At 41.1% G+C, this 23626-nt stretch overlaps 2 protein-coding genes across 5 annotated transcripts; one reads left to right on the top strand and one right to left on the bottom strand.

Moving 5' to 3' along the window:
* Positions 1–66: 66 nt before the first annotated feature.
* On the top strand, positions 67–14852 carry ankle2 (ankyrin repeat and LEM domain containing 2). Its single transcript, XM_061072255.1, has 13 exons — positions 67–131; positions 2302–2808; positions 3855–4049; positions 4373–4557; positions 6405–6593; positions 6698–6820; positions 7678–7741; positions 8328–8507; positions 8665–8773; positions 9491–9681; positions 10678–11539; positions 11877–12008; positions 12973–14852. Exons 2-13 carry the CDS (start codon positions 2313–2315, stop codon positions 13181–13183), a joined length of 2937 nt encoding a protein of 978 aa, XP_060928238.1. The 5' UTR covers positions 67–131; positions 2302–2312; the 3' UTR covers positions 13184–14852.
* A 72-nt stretch (positions 14853–14924) lies between these two features.
* pgam5 (PGAM family member 5, serine/threonine protein phosphatase, mitochondrial) lies at positions 14925–22239 on the bottom strand. 4 transcript variants are annotated; one of them, XM_061071398.1, is made up of 6 exons: positions 21766–22239; positions 19556–19728; positions 18913–19038; positions 17636–17724; positions 16610–16743; positions 14925–15478 (listed from the first exon to the last, which is right to left on the bottom strand). In XM_061071398.1, exons 1-6 carry the CDS (start codon positions 21993–21995, stop codon positions 15328–15330), a joined length of 903 nt encoding a protein of 300 aa, XP_060927381.1. In that variant the 5' UTR covers positions 21996–22239; the 3' UTR covers positions 14925–15327. The 4 variants fall into 4 exon arrangements, with proteins under 4 accessions (XP_060927381.1, XP_060927382.1, XP_060927379.1 ...); XM_061071399.1 differs by having other exon boundaries at positions 16610–16740; XM_061071396.1 differs by having other exon boundaries at positions 17636–17731; positions 18914–19038.
* Between the last annotated feature and the right edge of the window lie 1387 nt (positions 22240–23626).

Below are 23626 nucleotides of genomic sequence, written 5' to 3'. Positions count from 1 at the left end.
AACATGTTGTAAACAATGAGACTCTCTTCCAGACCGTCTCCAGCAGCTTTGTGTCTGTCCAACACTTCCCCTGTGTAAACTACCCGCCGGTTCCCACCGATCTGCGCCGGGTCAATAAGACATGTCCCTCGGTGAGTACAGACACGCGTTCGAACCCGGATGTCAACACGCACACTTTGATGTTTATCGTCCTCTTCACCGCGAAGACATATCAACATTTGTAACGTTACAGCCGCCGACACTGAGGTACTTGGGCGTGACAGCGTGCGAGGGAACCGACCAGTGTTGTTTTGATGGATCCAGTTCTATGTATCGTTCTGATCGTCAGGATCCCAAATGTCCCCTGGTCCAACTTTCCTCCGCCAGTGTAGGTTTTCACCGGAGCTGTTTCCCACATGCTAGCTTCTCCAGGGAAATTCCCCCAGCCTGCTAAAGCGGACTTGTTGGTTAGCAGGCTAGCTAGCAGATGCTAGTCCCACTATTGGTGTGGCTGGTTCCGTTCAAATACATTTGATTTTGGATAATTGGATTAATAATGTGGGAGTATTGATCTTGAGAGGCCCCTGCTATATCGCATAGGATGGACTTGTATGATTTTTGCACATGACCTGTGTAACAGATTTGTGGAGCCTTCATGGAAATGTTTAAAAAGGGATTTGGTGGTAAAATCTCTATTTTATTCAACGGTTTATGGCTTGTTATGATATAATATTAACATATGCACAACCCAATTAGAGGCTGTATATTGCCTATCAGAAGTATAGAGGAAGGTACATTAACACATATAACATTACAGTATATTGCATATTGCACATCCCTATTTCTCTCCTGCTTTGCATTTTACTTTTTATTTAACTTTTTTATATCTTGTATATATCTGTTTTGTATTTTAATTTTATGTCTTGTATATATATTTTTTTTTATATACAGTTATTTCTTTCTTATGTGAAGTACTTATTGTGTTTTTATGCTTTATGCTAAATGTATGCACCTTTTTACCAAAGAAAATTCCAGGTAGGTGTAAACCTACTTGGCAATAAATCCTGTCTGATTTTGATTCTGAGGTAAAAAGAAACCGCATTTAATTTTTTTATCGAGTTTCACTTGTTGGTTAATACAAAGATATTAGTATTATGAGTACTGTCCAAATTATAGTATACAATAAATGGTAGTAGTTAAGATTTTAGAGCTATAAGCAAAGGCAAAACCCTCTGATTTTCATAAAACTTCAATTTAACCATGTGAAAACATGTAAATACTTTACTTGAAACTACATATGACTTTATGAAATGTGACTGAATGTAACACCTGTAACTGTGGTGTAATGTTAACAAATACATTGTATGTTATTACTCTTGATAATTTGTAACCAGAAAACCTGGAACACTATAAAAGACAAGGTGGTTCCGTTGAAATACATTTGATATTGGATAATTGGATTAATAATGTGGGAGTGTTGATCTTGAGAGGCCCGTGCTATATCGCATAGGATGGACTTGTATGTTTCAAAAATCGCGTATTTTATGAGCATGCACATGACCTGTGTAACAGATTTGTGGAGCCTTCATGGAAATGTTTAAAAAAGGGATTTGGTGGTAAAATCTCTATTTTATTCAACGGTTTATGGCTTGTTATGATATAATATTAACATATGCACAGCCCAATTAGAGGCTGTTTATTGCCTATCAGAAGTATAGAGGAAGGTACAAATAAACTGCATTTAATTTTTTTTATCGAGTTTCACTTGTTGGTTAATACAAAGATATTAGTATTATGAGTACTGTGCAAATTGTAGTGTACAATAAATGGTAGTAGTTATGATTTTAGAGCTGTAAGCAAAACCCTCTGATTTTCATAAAACTTCAGTTTAGCCATGTGAAAACAGACATTTTTTTTCAAATTTGTTTATTGGATTTTTTTTTTTTTTTTCCTTTCAAGGAAGAGCAACTTACAAATACAGTAAACATAAGAAACAAGCAACCAGACAAAATAATACAAATAAAAATGAAATAAAATAAAATAAATTATATAAAATGACACTCAGAACTAGATGGCACCCTCATTGTACATGTAAGTACTTTACTTGAAACTAGATATGACTTTATGAAATGTGACTGAATGTAACATCTGTAACTGTGGTGTAGTGTTAACAAATACATTGTATGTTATTTTCTTGATATTTTGTCACCAGAAAATCTGGGACATTACAGAAGACAAGCAGTGGGTAGTACAAGGTGGCTGTCCAGGTTATTAACAGTGGCTGGTAATGATTGCTGAAGTGTATTATGTTGTGTTTTGCAGGAGGCTGAAGCATGGAGGCGGTTATGAGCAGGCTGGGGGGGCTCAGTGGCGATGAACTGCGTGAGGAGTTTGCCCGAGCTGGCGTGAAGTGCGGCCCCATCACAGCCACCACCAGAGCCACCTTCGAGAGGAAGTTAGCCCGAGTCCTGGCCGGGCCAGAGAGCAGTGTCACTGAATTAGACAATGGTTCCTCAGCTGGCATTTCGGATGGTGCAGCCTCTGTTGCAGATCATGTCAACCCTGTGGCCCGTGTCACTGCTGCAGTTGCATCTACCACTGCTGCAACAAGTAGCAGCTCCTCTAATGCTGCCAGCGAAGAGATGGACTTTGGTTATGGTGTGGGTCTCAACCCTCCAGAGGAAGAGGAGATCTCAGTAACGGCCAACAGCTCTGCTGAAGGCAGTAACTCTCAATCCAAAACAGAAACCCCTTCAAAGCTCGCACAAGTGTCCCCAACCTTTTACTATGGAGTATGTCCACCCTGGGAGGATGTTCTGTCGAGAAATGGTAAGAAAGACGCTTGTTGTTCCAGTGTCATACAGATACCATTGTTCCATATTGAGAGTTAATAAAAGTCACAGCAGGAAAAGTTTCTGTAATTTGGAAAAAATAACTTTAAAGTCAAAACTCTTTTCACAGGGTCTGAATCTTTTAACTTTGATACAGGGGTACAAAATAATAATGGTTACCAATTGGCTGCACTCTGTCTCCACTGACTTTGGCAATACGCAACAATGACAAGAGTAAGGACTTGTGTTATAAAGTAAATATAATTGCTGTAGTTGGTAACATTCAACACCAGTCAGTAAGACATATCAGTGGTTCTTCAAACAACAGTTTTGAATGTTCTTTTTCTCAATTAGTTAGTTTTTTCTGCTTTCACATATTTATTGATAATGTTAAATGCTCCAAGGCAGCTACTACAACAGTATATTTTCAGCACATATGAAAATATAAATATAGTTTAAGTTCAACTATAAATATGAAAACATTTTCCAAATGATTGTTTCCTCAAGCATCTTACTGTCTTTCAGTATGAAAAAAAATGCAACTCTTGTGTATTTTGGCTTTTATGCTGAGCTGAAAGCTGAGTCTCTCCCTAACAGATCCTCCTGTTGCTTGTTTATCCCTGATATAGTCTGTGTTTCTAGTTCAGTATTTGTTGTAGTATTTGAAAACGTGCTGTTGTTGTAGTCTGACATCTACATCTGTCTGTTAAGTGGATGGAAGCATTTGTTGCTGCTTGTGTGGTTGTGAGCAGCAGGGCATCCGGGCTGCCTAACCTCTCTGGAATAGAATATTGATCTAAAAGAATCTTGAGCTACTACAAAAATCTATTCTGTAAATGTTACTATGTCAGGGGGAGCTTTTATAGCAACTGCACTTTGTAGAGCCTCATCAAGTAAGACTTTACAGTTGAAAGTTCTTTAGGAAATCTGTCGCTCCATTTGACAGCCACATTAACTCGCTTCACTGTACAAAACAAGAAAAATGTGTTGTCCTGTGGGAAAAAATGAAAGATAGTAGCTAATTCTGTGTCTTTTCTTTTGAAGAGGGACCGCATGTATACACAGATAAGAAAGACACTCTTCAAGCTGTAAAGTTGATAAAAGGAGCACGATTCAAAGCCTTTCCCTTCCGAGAGGATGCTGAGAAGTTCGCAAAGGGAATCTGCGACTATTTCCCTTCTCCCAGCAAATCTGCACCCTGTGTGTCTCCTGTCAAACCAGGCCTGGTCCTTAGTAGAGGTAACTAGATGTGTGAGACCTTTTATTATGTAAATGGTTGCAATAATATCCCCTGTGATGTGTTTAATCCGACATTCAGCATATTTTTGATTAAGGTTTTATTCTGAGCAGTTATTTTTTTTTCCTTTTTTAAATTATTATTTTTCTGCCTCTGATTTAAATGGCATCTGTGAGCTAATTATTCTAATGATGCAACGATTTGATGTATACATTCTCTACGTTTTTTTCAAAGTCAGACAGTTTGACCATGGAGCACATCAGCCTTGAACTGAGTTTTTAACAGCGGTGCCCATCCTTCTCTCTCTTCTCCCTCTCCTTACTAGAAAACAGTGAGGTCGATACCATCAACCGGGAGCGGGCCAACAGTTTTAAGAGCCCACGCACCCAGGACCTAAATGCCAAACTGAGGAAAGCTGTGGAGAAAGGCGACGAGGATGCATTTGGCGACCTGGTCTGGAGCAACCCGCGCTATCTAATTGGCTCAGGGGATAATCCCACTATTGTGCAGGTGAGGACATTAAGTGAATCTCTATCTTCCCTACTCTGGTTGAGGGTTAAGGTCGGACGATGTGGCACTTTGTTAAGCCCTACGAGACAAATTGTGATTTGCGAATATGGACTATACAAACAGGATTGAAGTAGCACTCTGGTGGAATCCCAATCTCTGCTGAAAGTCTTTGCTATTAATAGATGTAGTATAGCCCGACTTGAATGTTGTCATTTGTTGATATTTATATAAAGGTCCTTTCCACATCAGTGCCAACCTGTTCGCTGAGGCTTATGTCCAGTTTACAGTTGGCCAAGTGTAATAAGTTCATTTAAATTAGTGTCTCTAGGTGCCAAGACTCTTCAGGAATGTAAAAAAACTAGAGCTGTCAAACGATTAAAATATTTAATCGTGATTAATCGCATTTTGTCATAGTTAACTCGCGATTAATCGCAATTAATCGCAAATTTGTATCTATTCTGAATGTTCCTTCATTTATTATTTTTCCATAATTTTACTTTCGTTTTAATGCTCTTATCAACATGGAAAAGTGGATTGGCTTGCTTTATGCAAATGTTTAATATTATTGAAAAACAACATTGCCAAACAGGGCGGTACAAAATAAAATTATAAAGTGCACATTTCATGTAAACAAGGACTCTCCCTATAGGGCAGTTAAACCATGGCTTAATATTTTCTTTTTTTCAAGTTTGCTGTGAACATAGCAGTCAGGCCTCTTATTTCAGAAACAATGAACCATAACAGTTAGGTTACCAATAAAAGGTAAGCCTACTACTTCTTTGCTTTAAGCTAGCTACTCAAACAGACAAGCAACAAACAAACAAAATACACAGGCAGGTGTCGGCCTACTTTGAAATAAATGAAACACACAACTTTGTAGGGCTATTTGAGTCCTCCCCTTATTTGTGGAAAATGTATGAAATAAGAAGTACCCTATTTTTAAATAAATAAAAACATATAGCTGCAGCCTAATAGTGTAACGGACTGGGTTTATGTTTATGTTTGGTTTTGACGTATGTTCAGTAAAACACTGTTGAAGGAGCGCTCTGATGTCTGACGGTCATGAAGGGGTCTGGGTGGGACATGTGACTGTTTTAACCAATAGGATGGGGGGATCGGGGATCAATGAGGAAGTGAAGTGTTGATGTCTGCGAGAGACGGAGTAACAGCGAGAGGTGCACATGTTCGTGTAGAGGAAAATACCAGTTACTAAACCACGAAGAAGTTCCGTGTCCTGTGGGACGCTACAATAGCTTTAAAATATATATTTTAGGTGGCGAAATATTAAAACAAAAAGCGAGAGCAGGTCAGACTGGAGGCGAACACAGATACTGAAGCTGCAGCTCTGCTTTAACTCGAGTTAAAAAAATTGACGGCGTTAAAATGGGTTTGCGTTAACGCCGTTAATAACGCGTTAAACTGACAGCCCTAAAAAAAACCTAACTGTAGCTCTTGCAGCCAAATAATAGAAAAATATTGAATGTGCAGCAGATGGAGATGCACGTAGTGACGAAGTTTGGTAGATTGCAATGCTGGTTGATGAATCATGAATTTTTAAAGGGTGGTTTTCTTGGTGTTTGTTTCCCCATCTTGTTAATTTATAGTTTATCGTTAACTCCATTCACCTGGAAATAAATGGCAATTAATGCATTATATCAGTCATGCAATATTCAGATATTCTGTGTCATAAATACCAACCCTTGTACCTCAAAAAGTGAAATACAAGTGCATGATTAATTCATAATTTAAGTAGGTCTTGCAATTTTTGGGTCCTCTCACATTGGCAGGAGATTAAAGAGGATTATGTCCTGATCCATGAAGTTGTTCCCCCTGTTTTGTTTGTTTAGGAGGGCTGTCGGTACAACGTCATGCACGTGGCGGCCAAGGAGAACCAGGGGGGAATCGCCCAGCTGCTGCTGGACACCTTGGAGAACCCAGAGTTCATGCGCCTCATGTACCCAGACGACCAGGAAGTCATGCTGCAGAAACGTGTCCGCTACATCGTAGATCTTTACCTCAACACTCCAGATAAGGCTGTGAGTTAATTTAACATACCAGCTCAGCCAGGTTAGATTAGATTATTGCCAAATGTTGTGAGTTAGCTGTGTTTACATTGTATTTTACTCTGTGTGTGTTCCAGGGGTTTGAAACACCACTTCACTTTGCCTGTAAGTTTGGGTGCCCAGATGTGGTCAACGTTCTGTGTTCGCATCCTGACATCGAAAAGAACAGGAAGAACAAGGACGACCAGAGGCCTTGTGATGTAAGCAGCTTTATTTTTAACCCTTATTTCACCTTTTATTCACTATGGATTCCACAGTGTGGACATTTTCACACCTTGACAACACAGGTGTTACTGTTTGCACTGGATATTTAAAGAAAAGACGTGGCTCAGTGTCTGTACTGCATTTACTGAGTGAGATCTGCAATGTTAGATTTCACTGTGAGCAGCTTCCCTCCTCTGCTGCACGTGCAGTTGTTAACAGTATCTAATTACCCAGACTGTGATGGTTCAATGTGCAGTGTTGCACTTTTTTGATGGATCATTCAAAATTGCTGTCCCGACCACTATAATGGTTGGGCTTGGGTCCGATCAGATAGTTAAATGTGGCCTGAGTCACGCTCTACTCTTACACACTTTTGAACCAAACCAGTTTTCTGTCTATTAAAAATTGAAACTGACGATAGGGCTAGTGGGCAAGTTATATAATCGGTATGTACCTGACCACCGTTGAACACTGGTAACACCACCATGGCAGCCCTAGCATTCACAATGAGTAACATTTAGCATAGCCTGGGTTGTAGCTGATGGAGACGTATACACAGAAAGTATAGATGAATGTGTGCACATACACATAAGCTCTGCCTGGGAGCTACTCAGGTTTACACAGTGCTTCTGAACAATGACTTCCTGGCAGTAGTTGCTGAGGGAGATACTGTTATGCTCACTCAGGTTTTTAGAGCTGTGACCTTTCAGCTTGCATTTCAAATCTTTTGGCAACAGTCGCTCAGTGCACATTGTAAGCTAAAGTTAGAAGAGCAAATTCTTTCCTCTGTTGATTCAGCAACAGCTGTAAGACTGTACACACATATTAAACTGTTTATTGTTCCTCTCCACAGCTTATTTGTAGCAGAAAGAATAACACCCAAGAAGTGAAGCAGAAGATAAGTGACTTTTTGGAGGGTAAGGACATTTATCAAAACATTAAAGGTTTTTGTCACTTATCTCCTGTTGCCTTAAAGATGACACAACAAGTACCATTTAGTGGACATACACTCAGAGCCCCATGGATGAATAAAAACAGCTTGGGGTTGGTGTTGTGGGGTTAGTGTGGCGGCCTCTGCTCAATACAGAATGAACTACTGATAAGTCTTTATTAACCGAGTGGTTGAGAGATTTTGTTAAACCCTCTGATTCTTTCTGGGGTGTAAAAAAACAAGTTGGATAAATCTGATGGCGTAATGTCTGCAGAACGCTCAGAGGCCCTCACTCCAGCGGGGAAACTTTCAGTTGATGTCTGAAAGCAGCTGTAGAGAGTAACACTGGTTACTGAATTTGGTTGGTGTGAGGTTCTGCATGCTATTTCTAATCACTGGCCTGTGCACAGCCCGACAACACCACCTGCAACAGACATTAACGAAAGACAAGATTAGATTTAGATTTGAAGCCAGATGGAGGTTTGATTCCCACTGGTGTGTGGTGCCTTTGAATGAAAGTCATCGCCATCCAACTGCGTCATCTAAACTTAAAATTGTCTGTTGTGTCACAGATCGCTGCTACATCCCGTTGTTAAGGGCAACTGACAACACCTCTCAGCCCATCATCGGGGCTTCGTGGTCACCCGAGTCCTCGGAAAATCTCTCGCTGATCCAGAGGCACACGAGAAGCCCGAAGGATCCACTGATGACTGTCACAGCCTTTGCTGGCCCACTGAGTCCGTCGAAAGCAAGTGTCTTTTCATTTTTATTTATTTATTTTTAACCTAGCACTGTCTCATTCTGTGTGTTTAAGCAGATCACATCATTAAGTTGTGATATTTAAAGATCAATACAGGTTAACATCTTTTCAAATGTATAACCTAAAAACAAATATCCTTCTGCAGGCAGATGACTTCCGCCGCTCCTGGAAGACGCCCCCCCGAGACCGAGCCCGAGCCGACCTTTTCCACAACATCCTCAAGTCTGATCCTGACCGTGGGGCAGAGAGAGTGGGCAGGTAAATCCAACACAGTAATCTCACTGCATGTATCAGATTTGGAAAACCCTGCCTGGCTCTCCACCAGTGAGAGTTAAATGAAATACATTAAACGTTGCAATTATATCATAATACTCTTGACTGGTGATAGTTCTTGGCTAATTGCTGATGATTGTGGTTCAAGATTTGACTGGAGGAAACATGTTTTGCACCAGCAGGATCAACATGTCTTTGGGGATTATGAACAAGTTGAGCCATGTGTAACATGCTGGGTTCAATCTGGTTCAATCTGGTTCAATCTGGTTCAATCTTTGTTCCAGGTCATCTCCACTTTTTCAGTATTTCCTTCAATCTTCACAAGTGCAACCAAAACAAATAAGAGTTTACATTCAAAATAAAACAATATAAATCAAATTTATACTGGAAATGACACCTACATTTGTGGTTTGGGTGTGTCTTTCATTATTAACAGTGTTAAATAGTGTTTGTAGTATAAGCAAATATTTGAAATTACATAAAAAATCTGACAAACGGGTCACTGACACTGTGTTATTGTCAGAAACAAACCAATTGGTCCAATTGCAGGTAAATTCAGTCTTATGCATATCTTTGAGTTGTTAAAGTAAGGTTCCTGCTCCGGTAACTATGAGAACACCAGTAGTTCTGATTAACACAAACAGATACATGGTGTATTTTCATGTGTAATACTCTAACAGAGCAGTGGTCCCCTCTCTGCAGAGACCTGGCTCATGAGATGGGTCACCCATGGGCTGAGTACTGGGACTTCCTGGAAAGTTTTGTGGATCTGTCATCGACAGAGGGGCTCCGAAAGCTGGAAGAGTATCTGGGCAAGAAGGATTTCAGCCCACGAGGTCATGAAGAAGCTGGAGAGAATGAGACCAGCAACAGGTTCAAAAGCCCATCTCCAGGTATGCTCACCCTCAGGAGCCTGAATCAAAAATAGTATATATATTTTTTCATAATGGTAAAAACTGCTGAAATAAGAAGTGTGTGAACATTGCAGATCATCCTCCCTGACTTAATGTGTTTTTAGGGTTGGGTATCATTTGGGTTTTCACCAAGACCAGTGCAAAATCAATACTTTAAAAACAGTGCCAGAACCAATAAAAAACAAAAGAACCAAATGACATTCAAAGATAATAATGGCCTTTTTATCTTTTGAAAGTTGAAATAAATAAGATTTCAGTTTCAGTGCTTAATAAAGCAAAAAATGCTTCAGCTCCAAACTCTTCATCAAGTGTCTCCTCGGTGCCGGGGCCAGAGACGCCCACACAGCCGGCTGATGTGTTTTGTATGAGGTCACTCGGCCAGTAAAACACGGACCAACCTTTCAAATGTATCTGTGCGTCCACGGGTGCTTCATTAAGTTTTTTCGTATTCTTCCCTTTACAAATATTTGCTGCAAGTCCCGTTGTCGGAGTCGTTTCGCGTGAAATACAGCCACACTTCTGACCGGTTAGCATATCTCTAACTGAGGTTTGAGGAAGCTACTAGCTAACTGTAGGCTAACGTTACGTGCTGCCAGAACCATGAAGAGAGTGTTGTGCCATCAGAGTTAAGTGTAATGTTAACCAGACACGTGCTGTGATGTTTATGTTGCCTGTTAACAGGACAACTATTTCAGTACAAAGCTCAGACACCGAATTGACGGCAAGATCTGTGTGATTGGGTCTGGTAGACCGGCCATGGACTAACAGGCACTGGACTCGGTACCCAACCCTATGTGGTTCTTGGCATTGCAGGGTTTGTTATCAGGTACAGCCTCTTGTGAGATGTAAAATAAACAATGCATCTTGCAGAGCTACATCATTTTCTGCTTTGACGAGTTATATGATAATATTGCACTCTAAATAATAGTGAGGAGTCTCCCGTGTGTTTTGGTTATTAATCGTCCCTGGTTGCAGGTAAACCCAAAAAGTTCTGCAACTCCGTCTCTGTCGGTGCCTTCCTGGACGAGGGTGATGACATCAGCCTGGAGGAGATGAAGAACCGGCAGAATGCAGCACTCACCAGCATCACCTCCTCTGCCTCCAAGGACGGCCTGAAGGGAGCCGTGGGCGGCCACGAGGTCCACATTCTGCCCATTCCTTACCAGGGGGGGGATCTGATCGAAACCGCGGCCGAGCAGGACCTGCTGTGCTGCTGCGGCGACGCGCTACTGTCGCCCGGGGTTGTCTGCAAAAAAGGGGTGTGCTCCTCCTCCTCCAGAGACCAGACTCACAATGGAGACAAGGGTTCTCCCCGCACCTCTCCTTCCTCCTGCCGGCTGTCGCCCGTCTCCAACCTCACGGTGGAGTTTGAGCGTATGTCACAGCAAGAGCCACAGGACGGCCTCACCAGCAGCCGGGAGAGGAGGAGCAGTGGTGGCAGCCGGCACAGGGACACCCGGGACGCCTTCAGCTCCTCCTCAGCCATGGACCTGAGTTCTGGGATGAGCCGCCTGTCTCTCAGTCACAGCATTCAGGACAGCGAGGTCTTGGAAGCCACAAGCTGGAGAACAGAGGGAGAGGGGACGGAGGAGAGGCGCAGCAGCGGCAGCTCAGAAGAGTTCTTTGAAGCAGAGGAGAGTCTGGAGGTACTGGGCAGGACTACGGGGGCAGTAACTGGGGGTCGCAACTTCTGTGCTAGGTCCAAGTCATGGGACCATGGGGGGAGAGACCTGAGCAGCTCTGGGTCTTCTGGCTCCTCCTATAAGTCCTTGGATAACTCCCATGAGTTCCTCCCCAGGACTCCACCTCGCATTAGAAGGGGACTTTTCATTGATGGGTGAGTCTAGCAGATTTATTATCGAAATGAGAAAGAATTATTCTTAGACCAATTGCAAAAAACATGTCCTGTAACATTTCCCCAGATGATGTGCTAATATCTATCTATCTATCTAATATCTAGTATCTGATGTCGTAATTGTCGATAATCAACTTACGCTGTCTGTGTGTTATTTTTGGCATCTTGTTCTTTTCTTTTAGCCGAGGCACACACACTGAAAGACACGCTAACACACAGTTAATGTCACAGTCGGCCAGAACACAAAACAGCTTCATGATGTTACTCTGACGATAAGTATATACCTGCACGTGTGATGAAGGTTCCATTTTTTTCACAGGGATTCACCAACCAAGCTGGACCGAGAAGTCTTGTCAGCAATAGACGGGATAGACGTCGATCCTCTGAAGTATCCCAGCATTCATAAGTGGAAGAGCACAATGACGTCCTACTCTGCATCAGACAGGCAGTGGTGAGTAAATCACAAGCTGAAATACTGTGATTAATCTGTATTGTGAAACATTTTAGTTTCAGAGAACGTTTGGTCCGAGAAATGCAGGTCTGTGATTTCATTGATATAAACACACATACAGTAACATCTGTACAGTCTGATCATGGCTTGATGTGATGTTCTACAAATGGTTATACAAATTGTTATTTTCTTTATCCTAGAATGAGCCCTTTATATTTAAATAATTCACATTTACATCGGGAGCGGGTCCTCTCTACGGAGGCTACCACGCTTTTTACAGTAGTTGAACCTGGACAAACCAAACACCTTTCAAGTTTTTATTCCAACTGAAGGCTAAGACAGATTCTCTCTCATGCTGGGAAGGGGCTTGCTGAGGTGAGGGGTGTTCAGCTGCAACATACAACTTCACCACTAGATGTCACTAGCTTCTACACAAATGGTCAACTGAGTACATGTGTGAACGCAACCAAATGTGCCCTGAATGGGTCTTGAGATGGGATCACTCAAACTACATTCAGAGGTGGTCTAGGATGCAAGTGGCCACATTCTTCTCACTGTGTTAAAGCAAATATGTCCTGGGCCACATCTGAAGGTCCACCTACTCAGCTTAGGTCCTCTGATTTCAGTTTCACTCGTGCCGGCACACAAACACATTGACAGCAGACACTTTTGTAAACTCAGACTGGGTAAAAACGACATAACTTGGTCACTAACCGAAGTGACGTGCATGTTTATTTGCAAATAGTGTGGGGAGTGAGATCCAACCATGTGTTCACAACATATGAGACACATTCAGGACCTGCCAGGTGTGAACAGATGAACTTGTGTCCACTTGTGATCGGAGCCCTCAGGACGGATGTCTGAACAGAGCCTTGATCTGTTCTAATCCACCTGTTCAGTTTTAGTAGCAAAGCCTCCGTGTTGTAAATGTAGTAGCTGATGTGTGTTGTTGTGTGTCCTCCAGCTGGCCCAGCCCTGCGCTGGTAAAACCACGACTCAGGATGCATCATCAGACTCCCGGCTCCCCGGCCAGCGACCTGATGTCTCCCAGCGGTCGCTTCAGTCCCGCCCGGCACGCCGCCTCTCCGGACTTCAGTCCCAGCCGCTACAGCCCTGTCAATGCTAGCTACATCCAGCGCATCCGCCTCAAGCACTTAAACGAGCCATCGCTTTAAACTCCCCACCCCGTCCCCTCCCTCCGCCTCCCACCACTACGGCCATAACCCCTCCCCTCACCTCCCCAGCACAAACCCAGCTGCACCAAGGTGGCTACTCCACAGCTCAGAAACCACATACCTAACAGAAATATGCACAAGTGTCTGGAAAATTTGTATTAATGATGTATGGTACTACTACTATGTAATACAGGAATTCTCATCACGTTGGGTTGTGATGTACACTCATGAATTTTAAAAAGGAAAAAAATGAAACCTTGATCATTTATGTACTGTATGGGAGTGACCATGTTGCGTTGACGGTAAAGTTGTTTGTGGCAAGAGTGAAGCACCTGTAGTCGACCTTTTTGAATATCACAAAGTTAGGCCGCACTCCCCAAAGTCAGCTGGTCTTTAAAACCTTAGTGTGGAGTCCTTAACCAGGATCCTGTCACTGAAGTTAAATGTCAAATATTTTAAAAATTATTTTTTTGTATGTTGGTCAGTAGCACAAAATTTTAATGTTTTTATCAAAGGTATTAAAGCCGACTGCCATTTCCTATGTTTTTTTCTCAGTTCAGGAATTGCCTTAATTTTCTGAAGTAACAGTTTGTGTCGGTCACAGACGATTACGGCAAACATGGGAAAAAGACTGAGATCTTCCATGTTTTTGTTTCGTTCTTCAATAAATGCATACAGTTTCTATCTTTTCTCAGTGGTTCATGGACATGTCTTGACTTTTCCTTTCAGCCACTAACAGCCTTGGACTGTGCAATTTTTATTTTCACGTTTTTTTTTCTCAGAAATATCTTTTCAAATCACATGAAACCCTCACAGTGTTAGTATGAGTGACAACACACACCCATCTCTCTTTTTTTTTATCTGAGTTAATTAAGCTCAGTCTTAGAAAACCCTAAAGCTGTATTAAGCCATTTAAACCACTAGGGGGCAGAAAGGCTTAACTCCGCAGCAACAAACTGCAGATAAACTGTATATCCCACTGACTGGCTGTGTTAACAGAACTGCCTTAAAGCTGTCAGACAACACACCTGATTAGCTGACAGCTGCACAGAGCTCAAGACCCATTTCACTTCACAAATACTTATTTGATTCAGTGTTTTCTAATGTTTCGACCAAACCCCGGAGAAAATTGCTGCTTAATTGAGCTTTAACATCCAGAACAATGTCATGGATCTCAAGTTGGCGAGTGGTAAACTCATGGCAGGTCCCTCCAGTTCTCCATGTTAACGAATAGTTCAAAACCTGCCGTATAAAAACTACAGTATCTTTTAACTTGGGGATAAATTCACTGCTGTACCAGTTATCAGCTACTTTAAGAACAAAGAAGCCAATAATTATCAATATTCAGATTGCGACTAGGTTGAGAGAAACAAGTGTTCTGAATGTAAACGTTTTTGTGTGAACTAATCCTTTATCTGAGAGCACAACCTCCTTCACTGGGCTGATTGTATCGTCATCCTCCTGCTCTCAGGGGACGTCGGATCGAACTCTGGTCTCTGGATGTTTCTGAATGTGGAACTTTGCAAAAATGCACTTAATCGACTTAAATCATGCTTCTTGTACTTTTAGCATTCTGTACTTTCTTAAAAACTAAATGGTGAATTCTCTTTCTGTACGTCTAGATCTACTTTGCTTTCAACTAACCAATAAAAACATCCCTCCTACTTTACTGCCGCGAGTCCACTCCCTTTTCTTTTTACTTCTGTGGCATTGGTGAGAAAGGACTTGTGGAAAAAAAAACTTCAATTTATATTTTTATTTACTTCAGCTGCACCTAACAACACAATCCTCACTTCAGTAAACTGTAATGACAAGTAAAGCTACCAGCACGACTTGCGTTTAACAACAGCTATACAAATACAACTTTCATTTTCTTTTTTGGTTTTAAAAATCAATCACTCGTGTAAAAATCTTCAGTTACATTCAGGAGGAGTTGCTGTGCAGCTGTTAACCACTTCCGGTATCATATGGCACTGAAGTCACCACAACACCACCACCAGTCTCTCCTTATATGATGGTCGTCCAAATACAAAATAATAACATCAAAAGTATGTTTCAAGACACTTAAGGAGAAAATGACCCTGCGGCCGATTTGAGTCCCAGAAACTTTGCGGCGAGTGTGTGTTTGGGGGGGTGGGGGGTCATCAGGTCCGCGTCATTTTGTCTGGGGGCATGAAGCCGGCGTCTCCCAGGGTCCTGAGGGCCACCCGGCCGCTCGGTCGGATGGTGAGCCACGTGATGCTGCCGTTGTTCAAACCCATGCGTAACCAGCCCTCAGGAGGAAACTGCAGAGCCCTGAGAGACCAGGAGAGAGACAGGAACATTTGAGTAATGAGGAAATTATATATTTACAGGGCAATTTATTTGTGTGTAGTTTTGTCAGATTAATAATCATTTGGAGGAAATCAAACTCCTCTAAGTAATTAGGTGTAGTAATTGTAAGAGCCCGACCAATATTTGATTGATCATATCGGCCAATATGAGCCTTTCACAGACTTATCTGTATCAGCGGTTTATGTTATGGTGCTGATAAGAAATCTTTAGTTTACTGAATAAACAATGCAGAAAGGATGTGCATTTGTTTACATGTTAGGTTCAAATAAAGATTTGTGTTTTCTTTTCCTTTTTTGTTATTTTCTATAATGTTTTGGTTAATGTTTAAAGTGTAAAAGAACAAGACCTCAACTATCTTTCTTTGTGATATGGTTTTGATGACAACATCTTAGGAATCACTGACATTTTAAAAATCTTTTAAATCTGCCGAAATATAGAAATCTGATTTTTTTTTACTTCCAAAAAATCTGTACGGTGGAGCTTCACTAAATATAATAATCATTAGGAGGAAATCAAACTCCTCTAAGTAATTAGTTGTAGTATTTGTAAGAGCCCGACCAATATTTGATTGATCATATCGGCCAATATGAGCCCTTCACAGACTTATCTGTATCAGCGGTTTATGTTATGGTGCTGATAAGAAATCTTTAGTTTTACTGACTAAACAATGCAGAAAGGATGTGCATTTGTTTACATGTTAGGTTCAAATAAAGATTTGTTTTATTTTCCTTTTTTGTTATTTTCTATTGTGTTTAAACTGTAAAATAACAGACCTCAACTATCTTTCTTTGTGATATGGTTTTGATGACGACATCTTAGGAATCACTCCCATTTAAAAAATCTTTTACATCTGCCGAAATATCGAAATCAGATTTTTTTTACTCCCGGAAAATCTGTATGGTCGAGCTTCACTTAATATCCCATCGACCAGAAGCAGGGGACGAGCAGTCACCCAGAAATACATTAAACAGGGTTTTCCCTTTAGGAGCTTCACACAACTAAAGCACAAATTCAATCTAAGGATCTTATGAGGCAGAATTCACACAACAGTTAGCAAAGCAGGAGCCCACATTGCCCGCCGACGACACAAACCTGCAGACAAAATAACGGATGACATTGGCATGACACACGATGATCTCATAGCTGTCCTCCTTCTGCTTGGGGTCCGCCCGGTGGATGTAGCGGCGGAAGGCTGCCTCAATGCGAGCCCCGTCTTCATGGTACTGCTGGAGGACGGCAGAGAGGTTGAAAGCCAGCAGTGTCACGTGAAAAAGGTTCCGTCAGAACCCGTCAGTCAGAACATGATGCTGCTGTGCACTGGGAGGAATGGAGAAAGAGCTTCTTTCCAAAATGACCAACCAGATAGAAATGCTCCTTCTTAAGTCACTGCTGATTTGTCCTGCAGGGAACTGGATTGGTCAATTGAATGGTCAAATTATGTCCAACAAATTTCAGGTTAGGCCTTACTGAATAACATGTTAACAAGAAATCTTTCATGTACAATCCAGTAAAAGGAAGTGTTATTGTCTTGTGTCTTTCTGTCATGGTGATACCATGTTTGAAGATTTTAGTTTCCCACGATTAAACACTCAAAATTAATGTATCTTTGGAAGTGCCTATTTGTGTTTATCGGTACTGAACTGGCAGTGAAAACTAAATTCCCCAAGGAAAAATTAAATTAAATGTCTGAAGGTAATGGGTTTATCCAGCGTAGTCAGGGCAGTCTATTGGGAAATATTATTTTTTATCTAGAAAAAATGTAAATATCTATCTGCATAAAAAATGACTTCTGCAGTGAGGTGAACTCATTCTAAAGTGTTTGTAATAAAGAACATACACCGACCAAATCTTTATAGCATTTGTTGATCTAACAATGGTAGAGGAAACTGAAAGTGACTCCCTGTAACGTTGGCATTTTGGAAATGAACTCTTCTTATTTCCATTCCTGTTGCATTGCACTGAATGCATTGGCTAAATTTGCCGCTGTAAGCCTGAACAATCACAGAACGCCTGCACAGACACGTGAGAGGCACAGAGTTACTTGAACAAGGAAAAGCAAATACAGTAAATCCGGCCTACAGCCCACTCCAGAGGCAGAGTGGCTGCAGCCTCTCTCACCACAGCGTCAGGTTTCCAGTGAGTGACGGGTGGAACCGGCTCAATGGGGGCGCCCTCCCTCAGCAGGTCGCACCTCACCAGCTCCACTCCTAGACCCGTAAGACATTCAGCACAAGGACAAAATGTAAGTATACTTTAAAGATGTTCAGCCTTTAATGCACCATCTAGTGTATATACTAGGGATGGGGGGAAAAATCGATTCAGTTACAAATCGCGATTCTTGTGAATGACGATTTTAAATCGCCATGCTGCCTCCCAAATTGATTTTTTTAAAACATATTTATTGGCTTATACTGGGGGGGATATATGGGGGGAGCAACATCACCCCAGAGCATGTTGACCAGCTCTTGTTTTTTCACAAGAATCTAAACATACCCAAGCACTAGCTTTGCATCGCCTACATGCAAACAACAATAAAGCATAGCCTACTTTTTGTTTATTTCAAAGTTTATATTTTAAGTAAACTTTTATTCATTCTATTTAATTTACCTTTTACTTATTGTTTAAAAGTAGCCTAAGTGGCATACACTCCTTAATCTGTCAGTTTGTGTGCAGTTGACAGGGGCTATACAATAATAGGGAACATTTTTATTTATTTTCTCTATTGGCTGCCCGGCAGTCATTAAGTTAATGTTAATATTTGAAATAAAACTTGTAAAGCTCTAAGTGAATTTGACTGTTGTATTTGAAGGTATGATTCAACATTTTTCCATGGTCCAGTATTTGAAAAAAAAAATAACCAAAAGAAATCCCAGGAAATCGTAATATCGAATCGCAATACTTACAGAATCGCAATACATATCGTATCGCCACCTAAGTATCGTGATAGTATCGTATCGGGAGGTCCCTGCCGATTCCCGTCCCTAGTATATACTGTATGTTTTTTCCCCCCAACAGGGTCATGCATTCAGAGACAAAAGACAATTTCAACAACAGAATATGTCAGATGAATATAATAGTTACAGTATGGAAATGTAAAGTTTGTAATCTTGTAAACTGAACTGGCAGTGAAAACTAAATTCCCCAAGGGAAAATTAAGTTTAGCGTCTGAAGGTAATGGGTTTATCCAGCGTACTCAGGGCAGTGTTTTGGGAAATATTATTTTTTATCTAGAAAAAAATGTAAATATCTATCTGCATTAAAATAACTCCTGCAGTGAGGTGAACTAACTCTAAAGCGTTTGTAATAAAAGAGTAATAGCTAAACACTTGACTTTTCAAAACCTTACAAATGATGGGAGTGATGAGGCTGAGTGAACGAGTCGGGTCCTTCACTACCTGAGAGGTGTTTGCTGATGATGTTTGCCGTCTCTGTGGCCCGGGCCATGCTGGAGTGGATCAGGACATCGTACTTCAGTCCCAGCGCCGCCAACCTCTGGCCCGTCAGCTCCGCCTGTTCACGACCTGGAAGTAGAGACACAGCCATTATAACAAAGGACTTGTTTTTTTATCAAATGGGACACCAAGATGTTCGGTAAACTTTGGTTGGATCAACAGGCAAGAGAAGAGGTATCGTTTCCCACACAATGGGGTTGGTCCCAAACATACACATTAAAAAGGACCCATCGTATGCCCATTTTACCACAGTGGATATGGTTCCTTGGGGTCTTAATGAAATGTCTGTAACATATTTTGGTCAAAATACCACAAGGATCAGCAAGCCTATGACGTATATTCTGGCCGTAATCCCATTCGACGACATCTAGAGTATCGTTTCTGACATAGAGGAACCACAACAAATCACGGGAGTTGTTTTTTTCCAGAGTTTCTGGGACGGTAGACATGCCAGATACCCAAATTATCGTGTAGAAGCACTACAAAAGTGGAATTTTCATAATATGTGCCCTTTAACCTCTTTGACTGAAACTACTCTGCAGCCCGCTGTGTGGTTCCCCATTCATGTAGGGAAAACAACTCAAACCTAGTGGAGTGAGGATCCTCTCCTTGTCGCAGTTCCCACTCAGGTTGTACTGGGAGTGTCTGATGAGGAGGATGTTGCGTGTAGCTTTGGGTTTGCCGTTGTCCTGCTCGGTGCTGGGGTCCTCGGTGGAACTCTCCTTCTTCTTCCCATTGGACAGTAACGCCGGGTCTCTCCTGAACACAGTTAAGAGGCAGTGATTTTCAGATTAGGATTTGTCCGGTCGGTTTAGAGGTTAAGTTGAAGCATGGAGATCAGGGTTAACACAACTATGATTTATGATGATGATCAGCATGAAACTCGGAGGAAGTTCCTTTTAGTTAGTTTTGAAGATTCTCAATGTTAAGCTTTATTTAAAAATTTACTATTTATAGATGTGTGGTTTGTCAGTAGTTAGTGTAGTTCGAGGAATAAGGATCATGAATCTCACAAATCCTCTTGATCCTCCCTTAGAAATCGGCAAGCATCCAAACTATTACATTTAGCAACCTGTTGAGTTTAGTTCAGGCCAATCATGTTATCAATGTATTAGAGGATATCAATCACTTTCACATTTAACTGTTGCATTGATGTTTGTGTTACGTTTCAAGATGAGAGAAGGTTGTGGTTTAACCAGCCGAGGACCAAAGGTGACCGGGACTTATCTGTCAGGGTTCAAACTCTTTAAAACAATCTCCGCTGGCAGAATCCTTGTCTGTTGTTAATCTCTCTTAAAGACACATTTCTATAGGTTGCTGTTTTCTGGTTTTGATCTTACTATTTCTATCATTTTCCAATATGTTGTTTTGCCCTGTTTTCAGTTTACACTTTTCTTATTGTGACATTTTATACGTTTGTATTCGCGCTCCAATGCTGTGTAGTCCTCAAATTGCTTTGTTACCTGTTGTTCGCCTTCAATATTTTACATGTATCTTGTGTAGCATCTTGTAACTGTGTTTAGATTAATAACAGTAATAATCATAATAGTAAACAAAACGACAATCTGAGGTAGATCATTTATGTGTCGTATCTCCTAAATTGGATTTGAATTACATAGATTTATAGGCGTTTGACCTTTAGTTACATTGACATAAATGGCGCCGTACTAACAGGTGCCTGTCGTAGTATATATCATTTTATACAATAATATTGTCTTTTGCACGCTCTGTCTACATATTCTTACACTCATAGTATATTATATTATCTATTGTATAGTCAAATACTTATATTTATAGCTCTACTATATATCATATCATACTCTTTGTATATTCTTGTATATACACATATTTATGCATGTGTACATGTTATTATTATTATATTTACTATTATTATTATATATACTGTTGCTGCCATTATTACTATGTGCTGCTATTATATTGGTATAATTACTATCATATATAAAAGGTTATATTATATACTATATATACTGTACTATTTTTATATACTGTCTAACAATAACATTACCATCATATCATCAGTACTATTACCATCATCTTGCCACTGCACCTTATCTACCTATTTATCTTGTGTTTCTGGTTTTATTCTTTATACCTCAATATTTTTTATTTTATTCTATTGTATTGTATTTTATTGTATTCAAATATACCGGCTGCTATGACGACTTAATTTCCCTTCGGGGATGAATATAGTAATCTATCTATATATATATATATCTATCTATCTAATCTCTCTTAAAGACACATTTCTATAGGTTGCTGTTTTCTGGTTCTGATCTTACTATTTCAATAATTTTCCAATGTGTTGTTTTGCCTTGTTTTCTACACTAGGCAAATGTAGTGAAAAATATACATTTTTATATTGTTGTATTTAAGCTCCAATGCTGTGTAGTCCTCAAATTGCTTTGTTACCTGTTGTTTGCCTTCAATATTTTACATTTATCTTGTGTAGCATCCTGTAACTGTGTTTAGATTAATATTATGATTATAACTGTTGTTAAATAAAACGACAATATGAGGTAGATCATTTATGTGTCATATCTCCTAAATTAGATTTGCATTATACAGGTTTATAGGCGTTTGGCCTTTAGGTACTTTCACATTGATAAAACATAAACAGAAGATAATTGTTTATATAGTTTTCTGACCCAGTTCATAGTAGCATAACATCTTATACAGACAGCTACTGAATCGATAGAACCGAGCTAACAATGGAGGCGGTGCACCGGGACTAGCTAGGCGGAAACGACCCGTCCCCACGCCGGTAGATGGACTCACTTGTCCCAGTTGACGTCCCAGGCGTGTCCGGTCGGGGCCGGCGTGTGGCTGGCGGGGGTCCACGCCGGCTGCGCGGCTCGGAGCACCGTGAGTCCGGACCACCGGCTGCTGCCCCCCGCCGACTGCCCCCCGAAGTACCCTCGGGAGTCTGCAGCCGCGGCCGCGACCACCAGCACGGCGGAGCCCCCGGCCACTCCGCAGAGGAGCTGGAAAGTTTTCCTGTACGCCATCGGGGCTAGCACACTGCCGCTAGCTAATTAGCCGAGCTCCGACGGGTCGCTAATGACACTCTACGCCGCTTGTCCCTCAGTGTTCTGCGGCTTCGTGTTGGACGAGATGGCGGCTGGTTGTCCGAAGGGAGCGAGTGAAAGTGAAAGCCTGAAAGCCGTGTGCAGGTGCGGCGGCGTCGCTGAGCTAGGAACTAAAAATACAGTCGGAACAACAGATAGCTAATCTAGTGTTCCACAAACAGTACGGGGGCCCGCGGGGACAAAAAACCTCCACTTCGCTCTTCACATTCACTTCATTGTGCCACAAGAGGGCGCTCTGAGCCCTAAATCTAGAGTGAAAACTGCAAGAGGCTATGTAAACCCACACATGTCATTATGAGAATAATAATAATAATAATAATGATAAATGAAAGATAGCAAGCCAATCTAGTGTTCCACAAACACTACGGGGGCCCGCGGGGACAAAAAGCCTCCACTTCGCTCTTTACACTCATTTAATTGTGCCACAAGGGGGCGCTCTGAGCCCTAAATCTGGAGTGAAAACTGCAAGAGGCACTGTAAACCCACACATGTCATTATGAGAATAATAATAATAATGATAAATGAAAGATAGCAAGCTAATCTAGTGTTCCACAAACAGTACGGGGGCCCGCGGGGACAAAAAACCTCCCCTTCGCTCTTCACATACACTTCATTTCGCCACAAGAGGGCGCTCTGAGCCCTAAATCTGGAGTGAAAACTGCAAGAGGCACTGTAAACCCACACATGTCATTATGAGAATAATAATAATAATGATAAATGAAAAATAGCAAGCTAATGTAGTGTTCCACAAACAGTACGGGGGCCCGCGGGGACAAAAAACCTCCACTTCGCTCTTCACATACACGCATTTAATTGTGCCACAAGAGGGCGCTCTGAGCCCTAAATCTGGAGTGAAAACTGCAAGAGGCACTGTAAACCCACACATGTCATAATGAAAATAATGATAAATGACAGATAGCTAGTCACATAATAAAAATCGAAGACAGCAGATTAAAAATTATATAATATTTTAAATAGTATCAAAAGAAACATAAATGATAGCAAAGCACATGAGGTAAGTGTGAGGTTTGTGACCTTTTGAGAAACACTGGTTCACATTTGAAGTCTCACAAATCATCACATGGTTTACTATCATTTACAAACTTTGCAGGAGGTGGTTAGAGGAGCGAGAGGTTCAGTTTAACAACAGGATTTTTTTCTATTTGAAAAGGCGCTGACTGATGTGCAATGATGACCAAGCCGGACTGAAGAGTTGAAGAAGATATTGTGTGAAATATTATGAAATCTGCACCGGTCACGTGTGTAAGTACACTTGTGGGTGAGCGAAGGAACGTAAAACTGGCAGAATCTGAATGGAGCCTGGCGACAGAAACACAGATTTACCCTCAACTTTAAAGCACCTTGTAGATTCAATACACACTGGGTTTTAATAGTCATAAGATAGATAGATAGATAGATAGATAGATAGATAGATAGATAGATAGATAGATAGATAGATAGATAGATAGATAGATAGATAGATAGATAGATAGATAGATAGATAGATAGATAGATAGATAGATAGATAGATAGATAGATTACTTATTCAT

Source organism: Limanda limanda, chromosome 5 (assembly GCF_963576545.1).
Source record: "Limanda limanda chromosome 5, fLimLim1.1, whole genome shotgun sequence".
NCBI classification, from domain to species: Eukaryota; Metazoa; Chordata; class Actinopteri; order Pleuronectiformes; family Pleuronectidae; genus Limanda; species Limanda limanda.
This window is presented reverse-complemented; position numbering and strand designations above follow the sequence as displayed.